Source organism: Eretmochelys imbricata, chromosome 13, assembly GCF_965152235.1.
Source record: "Eretmochelys imbricata isolate rEreImb1 chromosome 13, rEreImb1.hap1, whole genome shotgun sequence".
NCBI lineage: Eukaryota > Metazoa > Chordata > Testudines > Cheloniidae > Eretmochelys > Eretmochelys imbricata.
Window position 1 is genome coordinate 4,151,639 of NC_135584.1, and position 18,941 is coordinate 4,170,579.

At 47.3% G+C, this 18,941-nt stretch overlaps 1 protein-coding gene across 1 annotated transcript; it reads right to left on the bottom strand.

Moving 5' to 3' along the window:
* Positions 1-1,207: 1,207 nt before the first annotated feature.
* ARFRP1 (ARF related protein 1) lies at positions 1,208-18,888 on the bottom strand. The gene is made up of 8 exons (XM_077831808.1): positions 18,730-18,888; positions 17,196-17,295; positions 16,712-16,799; positions 16,135-16,217; positions 13,748-13,829; positions 13,091-13,161; positions 3,712-3,812; positions 1,208-2,179 (listed from the first exon to the last, which is right to left on the bottom strand). Exons 2-8 carry the CDS (start codon positions 17,286-17,288, stop codon positions 2,092-2,094), a joined length of 606 nt encoding a protein of 201 aa, XP_077687934.1. The 5' UTR covers positions 17,289-17,295; positions 18,730-18,888; the 3' UTR covers positions 1,208-2,091.
* Between the last annotated feature and the right edge of the window lie 53 nt (positions 18,889-18,941).

Genomic DNA, 18,941 nt, shown 5'->3' on the forward strand with positions numbered 1-18,941 from the left:
TGTGTGAGAAGGCCTGTGCATCAGTGGATTTTTCCATTATGCAGCTAGTGGTCAGGATTCTTGGTACATTCCCCGCTCTCTGCAGATCTTGGGGCTATGGTCAGCTGTAGAAAAAACACAGCATTTGCCAACACATCCACTATTAAACACTCTCACCGCAGGGTTTGAGATGTTGTCAGAAAAGATTAATTCAAAGGCAGTCAGTTCTCAGTGATTCAGATCTATGCTTCCAATATAGCATTAGGCTGTTGCAGCAGCCAACCCAGCTATTCTTTAGAGGTTCACACAGAATCACAGGGTTGGAAGGGACCTCAGGAGGTCATCTAGTCCAACCCCCTGCTCAAAGCAGGACCAATCCCCAATTTTTGTCTTGGATCCCTAAGTGGCCCCCTCAAGGGCTGAACTCACAACCCTAGGTTTAGCAGGCCAATGCTCAAACCACTGAGCTATCCCTCCCCCCTTATACCACCCTCATTCCCATGGTTCCAGTAGTACATTAAGGGACAGGACTCACATCTGTCAGATCTGGTTCATTGGATTAGATAGGGTTCAGCCTGTTTGAAAAAACAACCCCTAGCCCCTCCCACTCCAAAAGGACTATTTGCCAAAATCCTACTTTATGGGATGACGATCTTTCTGAACTCCCTTTCCCATCACTGCTGGCATAGGTCTGCGCCTACTCTCCAGTGTGCACGTACAGCTTCCACTGACGTCACTGTGTCCTCAGGTTCTTACAGGGTGCTCAGAGCTGGTTCAGCCCCTTGTCCTGGAGGTGAGTGGATTAGTTGTAGCCTTTATCTCACAGCTTTCAGTTTAAACTACACAGAAAAACCTCAGAGGAACTTGGCACGTTAATGCAATGCATCAAATGTTTAAACAAATGCCACTTTACCTTCTTGTGAAATTATCACTCATTCATGTCCAGATATTAGCATAGCCACAGCACCCAGTCACCCCTGCCAACACCTCATAAACTTCACTCAAGTGTCTTGTTTCAGAAGAGGAATTCACGGAGCACTTGTGAAGGTGCTGACTCATTAATAGTTTATGATCACTTTAGCAGGCACCCAACGGGCCTGGGCTTTGGCTGGGAGAGTGGCATTTTTGCGTTCTATTTCATTTCCAGTGACCAGAAGCCTGCTGCAAAGGGCGATTGCCACCAACTCTTTAGTGTGGAGGCCTATTAAACAACTACATCAGCAAGGGAGACAGGCAGAGCAGCATGAAGCTTTATTGTATACTTATCCCACCCAGCTTACAGGCACAGCTTTCATCCTGGAACACACATATAGAGGGCCTCAATCCCTCCTAATTACAGTACAGACACCAGGTATTCTCTCAGTTAGACAGACAGCACAATAGTGCTATTGACAATCAACACGAGGCGACACTTCTGAAGGTCATTTTCCAGTTAAAATAGCCCATTGTGAGCTTACATGCCATCACGCAGCTGCTGGGGTGCTGGCTTCCATCTCCGCGGTACTGTACAGTCACAGCTCACTTTGCCACAGTGGAAATAGAACTATAATCAACATTGACCCTACCCATTGCATTAACAACTGCATAAATAAGGCCAGTAATACCACCTCCAATGATCACTGGGGTGGTGGAGTGCAGACCTTTCCCCTCTGTCCTTCACACACACAGAGCTACCACCTTTGATACAATTAAGGTTTGGAAGTAGCTTCCATCAGTGACTGGAACATGAGAATCCAATGAACTGGCCTCTAGCATCTATTAGATTAAGAACCCAAGAATCATACATCCCACAGCCTAAAGCGATGAAGTTCAAATCTCTAAATCCTCTGCAGTTGCACAGCCTGGCTGCAGCATGAGTTACCACTCAGTATCTGTGAAGGCTGCGTGCTCTCAGGCCAAGGGATTAATACACAACACTAGAAACGTTTTCTAGTCCAAATCCTTTGCTCTTACAGTTCTTTTTAGATAGAGAAAAAGAATGTTTGCCTCCAAAAAACAAACAAACAAACAACGAAAGAATCAGGTGTAATAGGAGTCCTGTGGACCTTCTTCTGTAGAGAGAGCAGTCTGTATGGGAAGAAGCTGTCCAGGCCTCAGTTACCCAGCACCTTCTTACGTGATGTCCTTCTGCCTGGGGGGCCGGTGAATGTTCCTCACCACGCATTTCACCATCCACTCAATTCCCTCGTTCACCCCATTGCTGAGGAAACACAAGACAAAAAGCAGTCATGGCCCCTCCATGCCAAGCCATGCCTACCACCCACCCCAGCATGTTTAGTTCTCTCTATTCCCTGCAATCCTTCATTTGGATTATTACACTGGCTCCTCACGCATCTGAGGAACAGGATTCAGTTGTATGCATCAAATTTTAAAAATATTCCTCTCTTCGGTTCCCTGTTTATGCCTTTTGATGTGGGTCCCAGCTCGTACACCATGTTTTAGATCCAATTTGCTGGTAGTTAGCGGCTGCGTGAAAGGCTCATGCAAAGCATCAAATCAAATCACTCAACGTTCGGCAGGGTAGGGACTTTACTCTGATGTCTGGCCAGCTCTATGCCCAGGTCTGCAAACCTCCCAGACTCACCTGAGTCCAGTTTGCAGGGCCCCCCTTTGTGATTGGGTACTCACAGCTCTGCCAGGCTTCAGCACCGTTTGAGTTTCTCAATTAATTTTCCATTAGTTCAAACCCCAAACTCAGAACAACACTTGGGAAGAAAATTCCGCAGAGATCAGAGTGTTTGGGCACAACTCTGGGAACTGGAAAGGCTGCATTTCACATGGCTGTTGGCACCCATTCCTGCTCTAGGCATCACCTAGATACCGAGCTTTTGTTCATTTCCTTGGTGGAAATTACTTCTGTGCAAGGGTTACATCAGTAGCTCTCCTATTTGAGAAGGTTCTTTTCTCCTGCTCTCTCTGGTATTCCTACCATAGGCTTGCAAAGCATTGCTGCCAACTAACCAAAGCTGGCAGGGTACGCTCGACCTGAACTGGATTCAGAGCCTGCATTGTAGCCTTTTCTAACCACTCATAATAGGACTTTGCATTTATACAGAGTAATACTTTTCATCCTAAGAGCTTTATACAAAGTAGGTAGTGATTGTTAGCCCCACAGAACAGAGGGCAACATTTGGAGAAGTTAAGTGATTTTTTTTCCCAAGGTTACACTGGGTGATCACCTGACTTCGACCCCCTTGTTCTAAACACAAGCAGCACCTCAGTCACCTGTGCACGCATGCTGCAGTATTGTTCTCAGGCCTATCTACTTTGAAATGTAAGTACATCTCCTGCCTGAGAAACCAGAAGGATGGCAAGAGGGTAGTTACTTCTCTTTTTCTGAGAACAGACACCCACCCACCCACCCCTCCCACTGCCAAGAGTCACAAACGCAGTCATATTCCCATTTGGTTTTCTGTGGAAAATGCCTTACGGAAAAGTTAACTCATGCAACTGGGATCATGGTGCTGCGTCATTAGGCAATAAAGCCGTCACCAACTGTTGCACAATCCAAAGTCTCAAGGTCCTATAGCACTAAGCAAGTTCGTGAACCAGGGAGGGTACCTGCTTTTAGTGCAGACGAGCAGTGCACACAGAAATCCCTAGGCCCACAATGCTGTCCTCCTTTCCCCTGCCCCGCTTCTCTGAGCACCCTGCACGTGGTTAGCTCATTCTAGCAACGTACACTCGGTTGCGGCAGTATTTCCCCAGGACACTGTCCAAACCCACACTTACCCAGTGAGAGCTGAGCAGGCCTGCGTCAGGCAGTCTCTCCTCCCAATTTTGTTAATGCAGTCACTAAAGGCTGTCTTGATGTCAGGGATTGACAGACAGGTCTGTAAGGGAAGCCATAAAATATAAGCCTCATATGCTACAATAGAGATCATTGGCCCACCTTCCTGAAATGGATCCTACTGTGCCCAGAGCAGTTTCCAGTATTCCACCTCCTACTGAAAGCAGAGAGGTTTTCAGCTGTTGTCCAGGGTGCTCCACTTGAACTCTGCTCTCTGACCATCGCTAACCAGAGCATCACAGCCTCAGCTAACCAGAGCATCACAGCCTCACCCTGCTTTCTTTCCATCTGAAACTGAATGATCTAGCCTTTGGAGTGAGCTTTAGTGTTTTTGAAAGTATAGAAATGACCTCACTAGCTTCAGACACGTCTATATTTAGGTACGTAAACCTGGCTCTCTAAGGCACAGGCCTCTCCGAGGCAGAAACTGTCATGCCAAATTGTGCAATGGGTTAGTGACACAGACCGATATCCCCTGTGGAGTGAAGTACAGAGCAGAGCACCCTCTGTATCCTTTTCCATCCCATGTGCATGGAAAGACTCCCTCTTCCCATCCACCAAACAAGCCCTCCTCCTCCAAATCACTCCCTACAACACCTGGACTTCACAAAGCCTTTCCAAAACCACCTCAACAGGGGGCCTGCACCAACCCCAGCTCTGGCCAGAATCCTAGACACAAAGGAACCATTTTGTCTGTTTCTGTAGCAGACCCTGGGAAAGAGATGGTGTTTCCTCAGCACTGAGTGCACTAGTGGAACTCAAAGAAAACGGCTCAAATGTCATCTCAGCTCACGTCTCTGCAACATTTCCATTAGCTAATGTGGCCTCCCTAGACTTTTCTTCTGGCAGGGAGTAGTGTATTCTTGTTAGTGGGCCCGTGACTCAGACTCACTTTGCCTGCATACTTTCTATGCCACTGGGTCAGTTTGTTCTCGGTTGACATAGGCTGACCAGTTCTTGGGTGCAGGTACATTGTCCACGTGCCCAGACTGCTAGGAGGAGTGGATTTTAGAACATGTAAGTGAATAAAAAGAAGAGGAGGCCAACGTGACCTACCCTGCTCCTAACCTTCCCCGACACAACATTGCCATGAGGAAGCTTTACCCTTCTCAGACTAATGAATCAGGCTTTCAGATTACGACCTCTCGGATCAGAATGGCAAGAGACCTTTGGTTCTCCCCTCCTCCTGGCACCACTGGAATCCTGTAGTTCTCACCTCTCGTTCCCGTCGCTGCTAATCAGACACAGATTACAGAAACTTTAGAAAGCGTTAGGGTCAAATGAAAGCGTAGCTGTTGAAATTTTCGCTCTGGCTTCCCTCAGTGACACAGACTGTCAATGGAAAGCCATGATCTCATAATTATCTGTGTCCTGCTTGCTAACTGCCACATTGACATTTTCTTACATGCTTGTGCAAAAGACAGTTGGAGCTCAGGCTCCAGAAACCAGCAGTGATTAATTAAAAAGCCTCTAAAAGACATGAACAGACTTGAGAAGTTTAATTAAAACGTGATTAATGTACACATGAACGTTAGCCACAGGAAGTGATTTGGTTCAGAGCTTCCACATTTCTAAATTAGAGCAGGAGGGTGGAAAAGAGGAGATGTGATGACGACATGTGGTGGCCTAAGTAAAGTCTAGGAGCCGGGATCTCATACGCTGTAATTCCTGTTCCAACACTGATGCTCTCTTAGTAGTCCTGGACAGGTCATTTCAGTGCTTTATTTTTAACTAGGCATTAGCCCAGCCTCCCTCTTTGCAAGCATAGTTTGAACCTGCAGCTAGTTACAGGCTCAGACCTACTTTTGAGCCAGTTAAGTATCTTGTTCAAGGAGCAAATCAGGACTTTATCTGCCCAAGGAGCAGGATTTTGCGCTCACAATTAATGCAGACAAGGAAAAAACACTACAGGCATAATTTGTGCAGATTGTGCCCGCCAGATGAAAATCCATCTTCCTTGTCTGCAAGATGGGGATAATGATCCTTGATACCTATTGCAGCGCACTGAGGCGTTGCATGGTTAACATAGGGGAGTCCTCTGAGGAGGAGTGCTGGAAGGGAGTACCATTATTCTTCAGTGCTCCTGAAAGCGAGAGGCTATTGGCAGTTGGAGCCAGGGTTAGCATGCGTTTCCCTGCCCAGCTCAGCCAATGCCCCTGACTGTGGCCTTGTGCACCTCCCCTTGCTATTCTAGCCCTGTCTTGCACTTGAACAGTGACAGCTAATTGTGCAATTTCTAGTGAGCCAACCAGGACTAATAGGAAACCATTTTCTCTTGTGCCCCAAGTTGGGCTTTGAACTCCTGCTCTCCAGCTGCAAAAGGTGAGTGTACAAATCCACTGTACTACTTAGACCAGGGGTCTCAAACTCTCAGCCCACAGCCATCTGCAGCCCAAGAACCTCCCCAATGTGGCCCGCAGGCCTCCAGCAATTTTGGGGCCGGGTCTCTCCCTTGGCCCTGCCTGCCACCCCCAGGTGCTCCCCCCCGGCCCACCATGCATCGCGCCCAGGGCACCAGCTGCGCAGTGGAGCTGAGCAGCTTCTGCCTGCTTGCTCCACATGTCTGCCGGACCTTCCCTGCAGCCCCGGGCTGTGCCTCTGCGCGCTGCCCCTGCCCCGAGCGCCCCTGCAGCCAATGGGAAGCTGTGGGGGCAGTGCCTGGGGGAAGCCACGTGCGGAAGCCCCCCAGCCCACCCAAGAACCCCAGGTAAGTGCTGCACCCCCACCCCCCTCCTAGAGCCTGCATCCCCAGCCCATCCCACCCCCAACCCACTGCCCCAGCCCAGAGCCTGCACCCAGCACCCAAACTCCATCCCAGAGCCTGCACCCCAGACTCCCTCCCAGAGCCCAACCTCTCACCCCTTCTGCACCCAAACTCCCTCCCAGAGCCTGCACCCCAATCCTCTACCCCAGACCTCCTCCCCCACCCAAACTCCCTCCCAGAGCCTTAGGCTGGCAGGGGCTGGAGTTTTGGGGGGCGAGTTCTGGGCAACATGAGTGAAATCATTGGCCCACTGGGAGGATTTGAGGACTGGCACTGGCCCAAAGGTAAATTGAGTTTGAGACCCCTGGCTTAGACCATATGCTACAGTTCGCCAGCCGTGGAGCCATAACAATCAACTCTCCGCTTCTTTAATCGGCTGCAACGTGTAAATACGATACGTCCAGTCACCTGTTGTGTGGCTCACTCGAACCCTAACTGCGTTGTGAGTCAGACGGGCCCTTGGAGAGGCAGAACTCACAACAGAGGGTCTGGAAGGTGAGTGAGACACCACCACACTGAAATGATTGCGCCCCTACAGATTTTGTAGGCATTCTCTCAGGCACAATGTTCACTGAGCAAAGAGAAGGGCAGAGCTAATCACCTCCTGACAAATGGAAATTCAGGCCAAGATCCGTACTAGTGAAGATGAAGAGCGCTGCCTACCAGGAATTGCCCACTAGGAAATGCGTAGTATTTACTGTAACATGACCTTTTTTTTATTTGGAAAGTGCGACTTTGCAATGCTAAGCTGCTGGACATTAAAACCTCTGAGGTAACTCACGTTGAAGGGACACCATTCAGCTTATCATGTTTTGATAAGCTACATCAGATTCTCCACGGAAGGCTTGTGGGTAGACAGAGCACTGACTCATTTGGCTATAATGTCCGATGTGACTTTTCAGAATCTTTGAAAAATTCCAAGGAACAGTAAGATGCAAGTGAAGAGGCGAGAGGGCCCTGTAGGATGCTCTGTGTTATGATCTGGAGCTCAGGGAAGAAAACAGTTCTACTGCCTGGACTAGTATTTTGGGATAGAGCAGAGGGGGCACATGCACATATGCACCCCTGCTACCCCCATCTGTAGAAACTCTCCTGAATGACAGGATCTAGGCCTTAAGTAATAGGGGGCTTTTACCTCTCAACTGCATATTCCCCCTTCAATCTCCCCCCTCCCTCTAGCGTAGGTACATCTACAGCCCACGCATCATCACAACCCCAAGCGTTCTAACTGTACCGCACCAGCGAGCGAGGCCCAAGGTATACCGACTTCAATGAATTCACTTGTCCTGATCCAAACAGGCCGGTAAGGCACACTATTGTTACAGCAGACATCACCTACTGCTGTTGTTACACCCAGCCTGCCAAGTTCTTTTTCTCTGTGCACAAGCAACTTTTGTCTTGGAAGAAATACTCGTGTTAGATTGGTTTCAGAGTAACAGCCGTGTTAGTCTGTATTCGCAAAAAGAAAAGGAGTACTTGTGGCACCTTAGAGACTAACCAATTTATTTGAGCATGAGCTTTTGTGAGCTACAGCTCACTTCATCGGATATGAAGTGAGCTGTGGCTCACGAAAGCTCATGTTCAAATAAATTGGTTAGTCTCTAAGGTGCCACAAGTACTCCTTTTCTTTTCGTGTTAGATTGTGGCTGCCTAAGGTTCTGGGATAGAGGGAGTGGTGTGCAAAGCAGGAGCATTTGCTCTCTGCTGTGGGCTCTGGTTCGAGTCAATTCTAAAGGCAAAGTTGCTCCCTGGGAATCAGGCTTTGGTGCTGGGCTGAGACTGCTGAAAGAAGAGACTGCTGGCATCTGGCATCCAGGACTGGTATGCGTGTCACTACAGTCAACAGATTACACGTGGAATATAGCCAGACTCTGCATCACTGGTTTCTCCTCCACTTCTTGAGGCCTTGCTTGTTGGCTTCCATCTGATCCCGCTCAACAGAGAGGCAATGCTACAACAGTAGTGTGGGACTTCTCTCATCCAACCCCTGCCGAAGGGACAAGACTTTACAGTCTTGACCCTTACCATGGTGGTACAGTGGACACCGCTACAACACCAGGTTAGTTTGATATTAGGCCTGGTCTACGCCATGAGGGGGGGAATCGATCTAAGATACGCAACTTCAGCCACAAGAATAGTGTAGCTGAAGTCGACATATCTTAGATCGACTTAGAATCACTTACTTCGCGTCCTCGTGGCGCGGGATCAACGGCCGTCGCTCCCCCGTCGACTCCGCTTCCGCCTCTCGCCCTGGTGGAGTTCCAGAGTAGACGGCAGAGCGATCGGGGATCGATTTATCGTGTCTACACTAGATGCGATAAATCGATCCCGGATAGATGGATCACTACCTGCCGATCCGGCGGGTAGTGTAGACGTGGCCTTAGACTCACTATAAGCTGGAAACTGATTTGGCTTTCAGAAGATATCCCAGGCTCCCACTCACAGGCTTTGGAGGATTGGCCAGAACAAAAGAAAGCAGGATGAGAAATAAAGACCATCTTCACTGCTGCTCCCTCTGTCCAGTGCAAAATAGCCAGCCTGGAGGCTTTTCAAAAGCACTGTAGTTCCAACGGACATGCACACCAGCCCCCTATGGGTGGCCATTCTCCATGATCTATTAACTTCACATGTTTAGCCATTGGAAGCCCTTCTGTGCTGTGATGTAGAGGCCCAGAGCGTCAGTCTACTTCACTGTGTCCAGATCTCTACGAAGGACTTGGGGGGAGATATTTTCACCACTCATGGCACGAACAAACTTGGAGAGGCTCCACCTCAATAGTAGTTTTGAATGCTGTAGTCATCCAGGAGGCTAGGAACAACTTTTACACACTATTTCGGTCACTTCTCTTTCTTGTTGGCCCCGCAATGATGGTTACTTATTGTGACTTATAGAACCAGGCAATCATTGACCCTCAATGGAAACGCAGGTCAGAGGAAAACCAAGGCAGGGTTTATGCTGACTACATTAAGCAGCTAGTGCACTAGGATGAAGAATCTGCTTTGAGGATTTAATCACACTTTGTCTCAAGAGGAAGAACAGCAGCGGGGTCAGCAGTAGGTTGTTGATACAAGGATACACCACTTTTGACAGAGTAGTTGCTTTATTACAGCCTCCAAAAGGAAGGCATGAATTGGGATCCTGAAAACCATTCCTTTCGGCCAGACACATTTGAATGTTTTGTGCTTGGGAGAGAACGTCAGCATAGTTTAAGATTATTTTCCCCCCATGCTTGCAAAGAGATGTTTTAGAACGTCATTTTGTTTCTGACGTAAAACCATCTAAACTAAGAACAAAGTGATGGAAATCAGATCAGTAAGCACACAGGATAGCATGTCATTACAACAATACAACCCACACAAAGACTGCCCTGGAAAGGTCAGATTCATTAGTTATTTCAAAGCAAAGTCACACAACTGCAGAAACTGTTTTCACTTGAGGAATAAATCTGCATCTCAACTCTCCATAAACAGTAAATTCCATAAAATCCCTTTTACGAAGAATGGCTGTTTCCAAGACACAGTCACTTCCCAGAATGGTCTTGCTTTTAAATCTTAGGAGCAGGCTTAAATCCTTTTACGAAGGATCTAGAGAGGGCTCCAGGGGAAGTGCTGCACCTGAAGGGACCCTGTCTATTTTCATGTCCTTGACTGGAAAAAGACAGTGATGTCGCAGAGCCACAGTGTCGGGAATATGCTTGAAATAAATATGGGCTCTTTAAATGCCTCATGAGCAACTGACTAGAAGGATAGGAATAAGATTGGGACTGTTCTGCTAATTCCAGGATGGGTAGCAACGCTACCAGTGAGAAACATTTAAAGAAAAGAAAATGCATGACCAGCATACCCGATCTGCCATGGTATTCTTGGCTTCCTAGAATATAATCTTATTTTATGGATAGGTTAAAATAGTAGGGAATCAGTGTTTCCTAGTGGATACAGCACTGGCCTGGGACTCAGACCTGGGTTCTATTCCTGGCTCTACCACTGAGAGGCTAGCTGACCTTTGGCAAGTCACTGCCTCTGTGCCTCAGTTTCCCATACATAAAATGAGGATATTAATACAAGCCTCCTTTATTAAGCACGTTGAGATCTACTGCTGAAAAGTGCTACATAAACTAGGTATTATCAAAAATTGGAATTGCCAGTAGGGGCAGGAAGAGGCAAATTTCCTAAATTCTGCACCACTAACAACTACGAGGCAAGATCACCAAACTCCATGAACACACAGCTATCCACCAGTACTCCTCCCATCTCTTTTTGTAAGGCCTATCAGAAAAAAATGGGGGCTCTCCAAAGCTCTGGGGTTTCAGACTTCATTTTCAGAAATGTCAAATGATTCCCTTGTAATGACCACATCTCCCTAGATTTACATACCACAGCCCATACTCAGAATACGTTATAAATGGGCAGGTCACATTTTCCAAAATAAAATGTTTTTTGCATGAAGTTTCAGCCTCACAATTTTCCCATGACACTGACATTTTTATCACCCCAGTCACACAGGAAAAAGAGCGTAAGCTCACATTTATGCAGGTTTTACTAGGATAAGCAATCAAAAAAATGTAAACTTGTCTAAACATTAGGGATTCCCACTCAAAACCACTTGAAATATCTTTGTGGGAGAAACTGTGAGGTTACATACCTCTGTCACCAAACCAGTCTGTCTTCAGCCAGTCTAAATGCAAAAAGTTCTGATCTGAATCTTCAGACTTAGCACTGACTATGCATCGGATATATTAAGAGAAGCTGTATTGTACCATTGGTGGGGTCCCACACTCCGGTGAGCACGGTGCAGCCTACTTGCATTGAACTTGCATTCTATGCTTTTGACAATGCCAAATGCTGTTACTGTGAAGTGCCTGGGCAAACTGGAACAGTTCTTGGAACCAGTGTATATGACTGGTTGTGAGTGGCTGAATATGAGAGCGAAGATGGAAATGGATTATGGGGCCCTGGTGTAAATTACAGTGTTTCATGGCAGCTTATATTCCAGTTTCCCCACAGTAAAGCAGCTTCTTTTACAGATAGAGAATCTGAAATAAGAGATTCAGTGACATTCCCAAGTCACAGAGCTCGTCAGTGGCAAAACTAGGGCTAGAATTCAGGAGGCCCTGGCACTCAGGCCCATACTAATTCTTCTAGATCAGGGGTAGGCAACCTATGGCATGTATGCCAAAGGTGGCATGCGTGCCAAAGGCGGCATGCGAGCTGATTTTCAGTATCACTGACACTGCTCAGGTCCTGGCCACCGGTCCTGGGGGCTCCGCTGCCAGCCTGGGGTTCCATCCGCCGGCCCCACTCAGCCCTCTCTGCAGCTGGCCCCAGCCTGGGGCAGTGAGGGGTGCAGACAGGGGCAAGAGGGGACACAGCTCATCACCCCCACCTCAAAAATTGTTCCAGTGCCACTGTACTGGGATATTTTTAAGTCCTGATTTGCCACATGGAACAGCGCCACATGGAACAGCGCACTGCATTTGACGTTGAGATTAGAATGTTCATACAAGAACTGGAATCAGAATTTTCTGACAGATTTCAAGATTTCCAGCAATTTGGCCCAGTGCTTTCTTTTATAATTAAACCTGAAAAGTTCAACGAAAGTGACTTGGATTTGTCTGTATTTCAGTGGATGGGTGTCGAAGATTTCGAAATGAAGCTCATTCAGTTAAAAAGCTCAGAACTGTGGGCAAAGTTTGGAGATCTGCGGATGCATCAAGTGCGCTCCGCAGAAGAGAGCTGTCGCTCACGAAAGCTTATGCTCAAACAAATTTGCTAGTCTCTAAGGTGCCACAAGTCCTCCTTTTTTATTAAAATGTATCTGGCTCTCTCTAGAGGATAACAGATGTTACTGCAGCTCTTGGAATTCCAGGTAGACCATATGCAAAAAGGAAAGAGAGAAGTCTTACATTTCCTTAGAACAGCAAACTGTCACTCAAACAGTATCCACAATTTGATCTGAAACTACAGTAGGTCTATTCTGTAATTCTAGATATCCAAGAGAGTTTTGAAATTATAAACCCAGGAAAAAACAGGCTGAATCTTCTGCCATTCACAGCTTTTTCCAATGGAAAACTGTAGCAGAGACTGTCTCTTTGAGTAATGCTGGTCTGGTTCAAGGAAAGAAGAACGAGAGCATCTCATCACATGATTTGTCACACCGGTATGAGATTACATGAGCACCGAGTTTCACTGGGTGTTATTACTCATCAAAAATTGGATCAGCTGTATTAGGTCAATATTTAAAAAAAACCAGCCCTGTACTGTGTTGGTGTTCACATAAAGTACACGACAGCTACTGCAAAGATGGAAATATTTGCTAGAGAGTCATTTTACAATGTGGGGGGAGGGGAGGGGAGGGGAGAGAGGAAAATACTTGAAAAATCAAATTCACAGCAATAACGTCGAATAGCAAGAAAGCATTGCCATTGCTCAGCCTAAGAGCAGGAAACAAATGCAGAGTGAATACACGGCCCACCTTTTTTAAGCTAAAATAATATGCAAGAAATTTGCTCAGTTGAGAACACAATCTACGGGGGTGGAACGTCAGGAGATGATCTTACCTCTACATCCTGCTTGTTAGCTAACACCAGTATGGGAACCCCTTCCAGAGCTTCACTGGTGACCACTTTCTCTGTAAAGCACAGAAACAGGCAATGTCTAGGTAACTCTAGAACATATAGAGACTCCTCCAAATACAAAAATTACTTTGGCTGGATAGACAGGAGTGAAAGCCACCATGTGCATCACTGTTTACTTTGATCAAACCTAGAACCAAATTAGTCATGGCACAAAAACATCACAACTTCCACCCTTTACTTTGATCAACTGAGTATTTTATGCAGGTATTAATTGGATAGGTTAACACCTGTTATAAAAAATTTGCTACATTTGGAATAAGGGACAAAATGCTGAAAGACGAGGAAAACAAGACCAAGGAAAGATCCAAGAGAACTAAAGGCGACTACAGCTAAAGGTTTTGTCAGTAACAACGTCTGAATGACAGAACAGGCAACACGCCCAAACAGCCCCATTGATTTCAAAACATATACCTGCAAAGTATGCAAGCCATGATATGCACATAGGTGGTCACATGCGTAATACAATCAACTGTATATTTCAATCAGAGTGGCAGGAAGGGGTTTGACTGAAATAAAAGGAAGTCTTCACAGGATATAATGATAAGGACATAACTACAAGTAAAAGCCCAGCGTACTCACCAAAAGCTCTTTTAGAGTCTGAGAGCCTCTCTTCATCAGTGGAGTCGATAACATAGATGACCCCATGGGATTCAGCATAGTACTGAAATCACAGCACAGGTGTTAGTCTCTAACAGTTGGGGATGCTTGCTTGTCTTTTCAACATTGATGTGGATTTAATATGATTTTTGGTACTCATGAAAGAGATGGACCAAGATCAAATAGCCAGAGCCAGGCACGGTCCCGGCAGTTGATTTTGCAAGCTCCATCTACGCAGATCTGCCGAAGTTCCTCTATCCAGACAGGTAAGATGCACTGCCTGCTCCTCCTGTTGTGGGCCTCCTACTGAATTCTGCCAATACATCTCAATCTCGACGTACAGTACCCTGTGCTAGTCCAGTGCCACAGGCTCTCTTAAGCAGAGCCTGACAGTGGTACTCAGCTGTGCGGATGTTTTCAGATGTGCACAAATTCACAAAGGGCTACATAGAGATGACAAAACTCATTACATTTATTCCAGGAAACAGATTTGAACCTGTTGAGCTGGCCTCACCCAACAGAGCACCACAGCGTGGATTGGGTGGCTTTTAGAGCATGGTACAAAGGGTGTTTAGTCAAGTGTTCTATTAACTATTGATCTGGTAGCTATGAGGATCCGTTTGTCAGACAAGTACACCCAACAGTAAAGGTGGCTTGTCTGGATGACCTGCGGGTACATTTATTCAATTTTACATTGGACAGCAGCCAGATGCTATTGTGAAGGGTATGTAATAATTCTTCCTGGCAATGTAGGTTATAACATGACACAGGACTCTGCCGGAGAGGTTAGTGCCCAGCACGCAGGGCTCTTAGGGATGGAGACTGCTGCTGCTAACAGTTACAGACATTACTTTTTCACAGTGCTGTAATAACCAAGAGGCATGGTCAAGCCAAAAATTCCTAAGTTCTAATACTGGCTTTCATAGATTTTTAAGGCCACAAGGGACTATTTGACCTCCTCTAGTACAAGCAAGAGAAGCTCCCCCAATAATTTTTGCATCAAACCCGTAACTCCTGTTGGAGCAATAATACCTAGCTCTTGTAAAGCACTTTTAGATTATGGATGAGAAGCACTACACAATGAAAGTCAGTATCAATATCCCTATTTTACACTTTATAACCTATCTTTTAAGAAGCTATCCAAGCTAGACTACCACGTCACTCTGTGATCTTGTGCACATAACTTCTGGGTTAATTAAGCTCTGCCCCAATTTCCTCTACTTGTTATATAGGGATGAGAATAGTGGCACTTACCTGACATGGGTGCTGTAAGAAGTAGTTAGTGTCTGTAAATCTACAGTAACTCCTCACTTAAAGTCGTCCCAGTTCATGTTGTTACATTGCTGAGCAATTAGAGAACATGCTCATTTAAAGTTGCGCAATGTTCTCTTGTAACATCGTTTGGCAGCCGCCTGCTTTGTTCACTGCTTGCAGAAAGAGCAGCCCTTTGAAGCCAGTGGTGGGGCCTTGGAAGTAGGGTGGACCAGCAGCCCCCCATCAGCTCCCCACTCCCCTAAGTTCCCTGTGTGGCAGCAGCCCAGCTGCGCTGAGCAGTTCAGCTGTCCCTCCCGACACTGCCATGTGCTGCTCCCGCCCTCTGCCTTGGAGCTGCTCCCCCGGAGTCTCCTGCTTGCTGGGGGGGGGGTAGGAGAGGGGTGTTAATGTCAGGGTGTCCCCCTCCTCCTCCCTGCTACTTTACCCCATTTCCACAGAGCAGGGGAGGGACACGACAGGGCTCAGGATGGAGGGAGCTTGCTGACAGTAGCTGCTGTCTCAAGTTGCTGATCTACTTAAAAAGGCAATGTACTTAGAGTGGGGTCAGCCCTGTCTCCCCACCCTCCATTCTGTACTGCCTTGTAGAGTGTGAGACTACATTAACAACAATGTGTTAACCCTTAAGGGCTCAGCCAAGTGTTAGTTCATCATTTAGCAGTAAGGCATTCCCTGGGAAATATCCCACCCTCTGACTTCACCACCTCAACCAAGCTTCACAATCATCATTGCTGTGTACAGTATTAAATTGTTTGTTTAAAACTTATACTGTGTATGTGTGTGTATATATTAAAATATAGTCTTATTTAGCAAAAAAATTTTCCCTGGAACCTAACCCCCCCCCCCATTTACATTAATTCTTATGGGGAAATTGGATTCGCTTAACATTTTTCAGGAACGTAACTACAACATTAAGCGAGGAGTTACTATACGTGTAACTGTTAAATATTAATTTTTGTGACTCTCTCAAACAGAGAAGTGGAACAACAGCACAAGGGTCAGTGCTAAGGAGCAGGGCTGGCTAATTATAAAGTATCCCTGTTTCTCTGCAACTCTGAGACACAAAACATTTAAAATAGAGAAGTTATTTCCCCTACCTTGTCCCAGAGGGACTGCAGCTCATCCTGTCCTCCAAGATCCCAGAACATTAGCCGGGCTTTGCCCACATCAATAGTACCAACTAGAGCAGGGAAAGAAGAAAAAATAACCCAATGCAGACTGACTGTTCTCCAAAGCAGGCAGGCATGCATAGTCCCACAGGAGGGAAGGCAGGCTGGAAGAGCAGTGTTAATCCTCAGCAGGATAGCAGTACCTATCATTGGCAGATAGTGGGTTAAACTGACCTTTGTATCAGCAGATACAAACCCATTGATTTCAGTGGAGTTACCCCAGTGTAAATAAGATCAGAATCAGGCTAATTTCAATGGTGTTACAGTGCTGAATTTGGCTTAGCATCACTAAATGAGGCACACTCGCCTTCAGATCCAGCATGTTTTCTCCATCTGATGGAGAAGTCCATTTGCTCTTTAAAGCATGCGTGGGCAGGTGTGTGGGGGGTGTGTTGGTAGGGTCGCTCTTATCAGGAACTATTTTCACAGTGTAAACTCTTGGAATGATCACTTGTTGTCTAACTTTGTCTGAGGCAGCAAAGAACCTCTAAACAGATTCACTTACTGTTTAAGCCCACAGTGGTAGTGATTTTGGATAAGCTCATCCCCTTGTAGGTCCTGTTAAATCGGGTTTTAGTCTGCTCAAGGAAGGTCTGAAAGGGAAGAAGAAATAAAACTAGCTACTATTATATACTCTTTATTGGCAAGGACAATCCTATCCAAGACCTGTTCTCCCCCTATTGGATCAGGATTCGCCATGAAATCTTAGAATACAACACAGACCTTAGTTTTCCACTATAGCACAGAGCCATGGAAGAGTTCACAGGTGATTATGCGCTTAGCAAAGCCCATGCTGGTGTGTGTCTGAAGGCTTATTGTACTAAAATTAGATGTGTGGGAGTCAAATTCATACTTGGGATAACACCACTGAAACAACTGAAGTGACACCAGGGAAGAAATTGGCCCGTGCTAACATAGTTATGTTTTTGGGGACGAGTGAGTGGGGCTGCATGTGCCCTCCATGTTAACGGGTAACTAAAAGCACATACCGTTTTCCCCGCATTGTCCAGCCCAAGGATCAAAATGCAGTACTCATCCCTACGGAACATGTACTTATAAAGTCCAGACAGCAGTGTATACATCCTGCTCCTGCAACAAATATCAAGACATCAGCAAATAAGTCTTCCCAGGGCCTTCCATTCAACTGTATAATTCTGTTCACTGCCAGATGATAATACAATTTTATATTTATATAGCACCTCACCTTGTGGGATCACAGAGCAACTCACAGACTGTAGGAGACAGACCTTAAAAAGAATTCAAGGCCAGATTTTCAAGTGCTCAAACTCAATACTTGGGGGTGGATTTTCAACTCTTGTTTAGGCATCTAAATAGGCCCAGATTTTCAAACACGCTCAGCACCCAGCAGCTTCTGTCACGACACCGATGGCCAGATTTTCCAAAGAGATTTTCTCAGCACCTAATGTGCACCCCTCACGCTGACCATTTTTGAAAAATCTAACCACTTATTTTGGTGACTAAATGGGAGCTGAGCACTCGTGAGTATTGGTCTAGATAGCGCTCTGAAATGTAGCTACCGCCGCAAAGCAAGGGCGACAGCCAGATGCGTAGCACCCACACATGTGCAGAGAGGGGGTATTTTGACGAAGAATGCAGAGGGCAACCCCTAACTCTGATGAGACATACTGGGGCACACTTAACGATTACACTGAGCAGACAGGACCTATGTTTTAAAAACCTACGAAAACAGTTTCTTGTCAGAATTCAAACATTCCCCGGCAGGACCTCCTCTTGCTGTGTTTGCAGTATACACATTGCATCACCACCTGCATGAGGACCAGACCGTGAAACTGACTAGTCGGTACCCTGAGTGAGGGTGGCAGGCTCAGACAAAGCCAGATGGCTGCTGTACAAACAAGAACAGGAGGACTTGTGGCACCTTAGACACTAACCAATTTATTTGAGCATGAGCTTTCGTGAGCTCCAGTGAGCTCTAAGGTGCCACAAGTCCTCCTTTTCTTTTTGCGAATACAGACTAACAACGGCTGCTGCGCCGAAACCTGCTGTACAAACAAGCACTCTTCCATGGGGTGTGCCTAGCAGGGGTGCGCACACACACTTCGCCCAACCGAGGCCAAGTTCACTTCAAGTTTATGAACGGGAGGACATGATGTGGTGGCCTGTGAGAGCAGGCGGCTGAGCTCGATGACTGAAGGTGCCTGCGTTCCACACCTATGACAAGGGGGTGTTGGCCTCTCCCTGGGAGCCAGAGGCCTGCAGTCACAGCATCTCACAGAGCCCCCAGAGTCTACAGCAGGGCCCACAAGCCCACGCCCCCATCCCCGGGGTCACCCGGCTCCGGCTGCCGAGCTGGGGCCGGGGCCCAGAGACTCCCCCTCCCGCCCCTATCCCCGGGGTCACCCGGCTCCGGCTGCAGGGATTTGGGCCGTGCCCATCGACCCATCCCCGCCCGCCGGGGCCCCCCAGCTCGACCCGGACCCAGGCCCCGAGCCCCCCGCGGCCGGTGGCGAGCGGGGGGACAGTGAAGGCCCCGCCCCCTACCTGGGTGACGGGTCTCGGCGGCCCCGCAGCCCCCCGCTTCCTGCTACGGCTCCGTATCAGCCCCCCACCTGGGTGGGCGGCACCCGCGTCCCGCCGGGCACCCTGGGAAACGGAGTTCCTCCGGCTGAGACAGCCCGCGCCAGCGGCTCGGAAGAAGGAGGCCTAGTGGACTACCGCTCCCAGAATGCTTCGCGCGCCCAGGTGACGTGAGG

Bases quoted from the DNA above. Each gene is read 5' to 3' on its own strand.
- ARFRP1 (XM_077831808.1), bottom strand. From the start codon at position 17,288: ATGTATACACTGCTGTCTGGACTTTATAAGTACATGTTCCGTAGGGAT. The intron at 16,800-17,195 runs GTATGTGCTTTT...CTTCCCTTTCAG, and splicing joins TGGACAATGCGGGGAAAACG to ACCTTCCTTGAGCAGACTAA. The intron at 16,218-16,711 runs GTAAGTGAATCT...TCCCTGCTCTAG, and splicing joins TACCACTGTGGGCTTAAACA to TTGGTACTATTGATGTGGGC.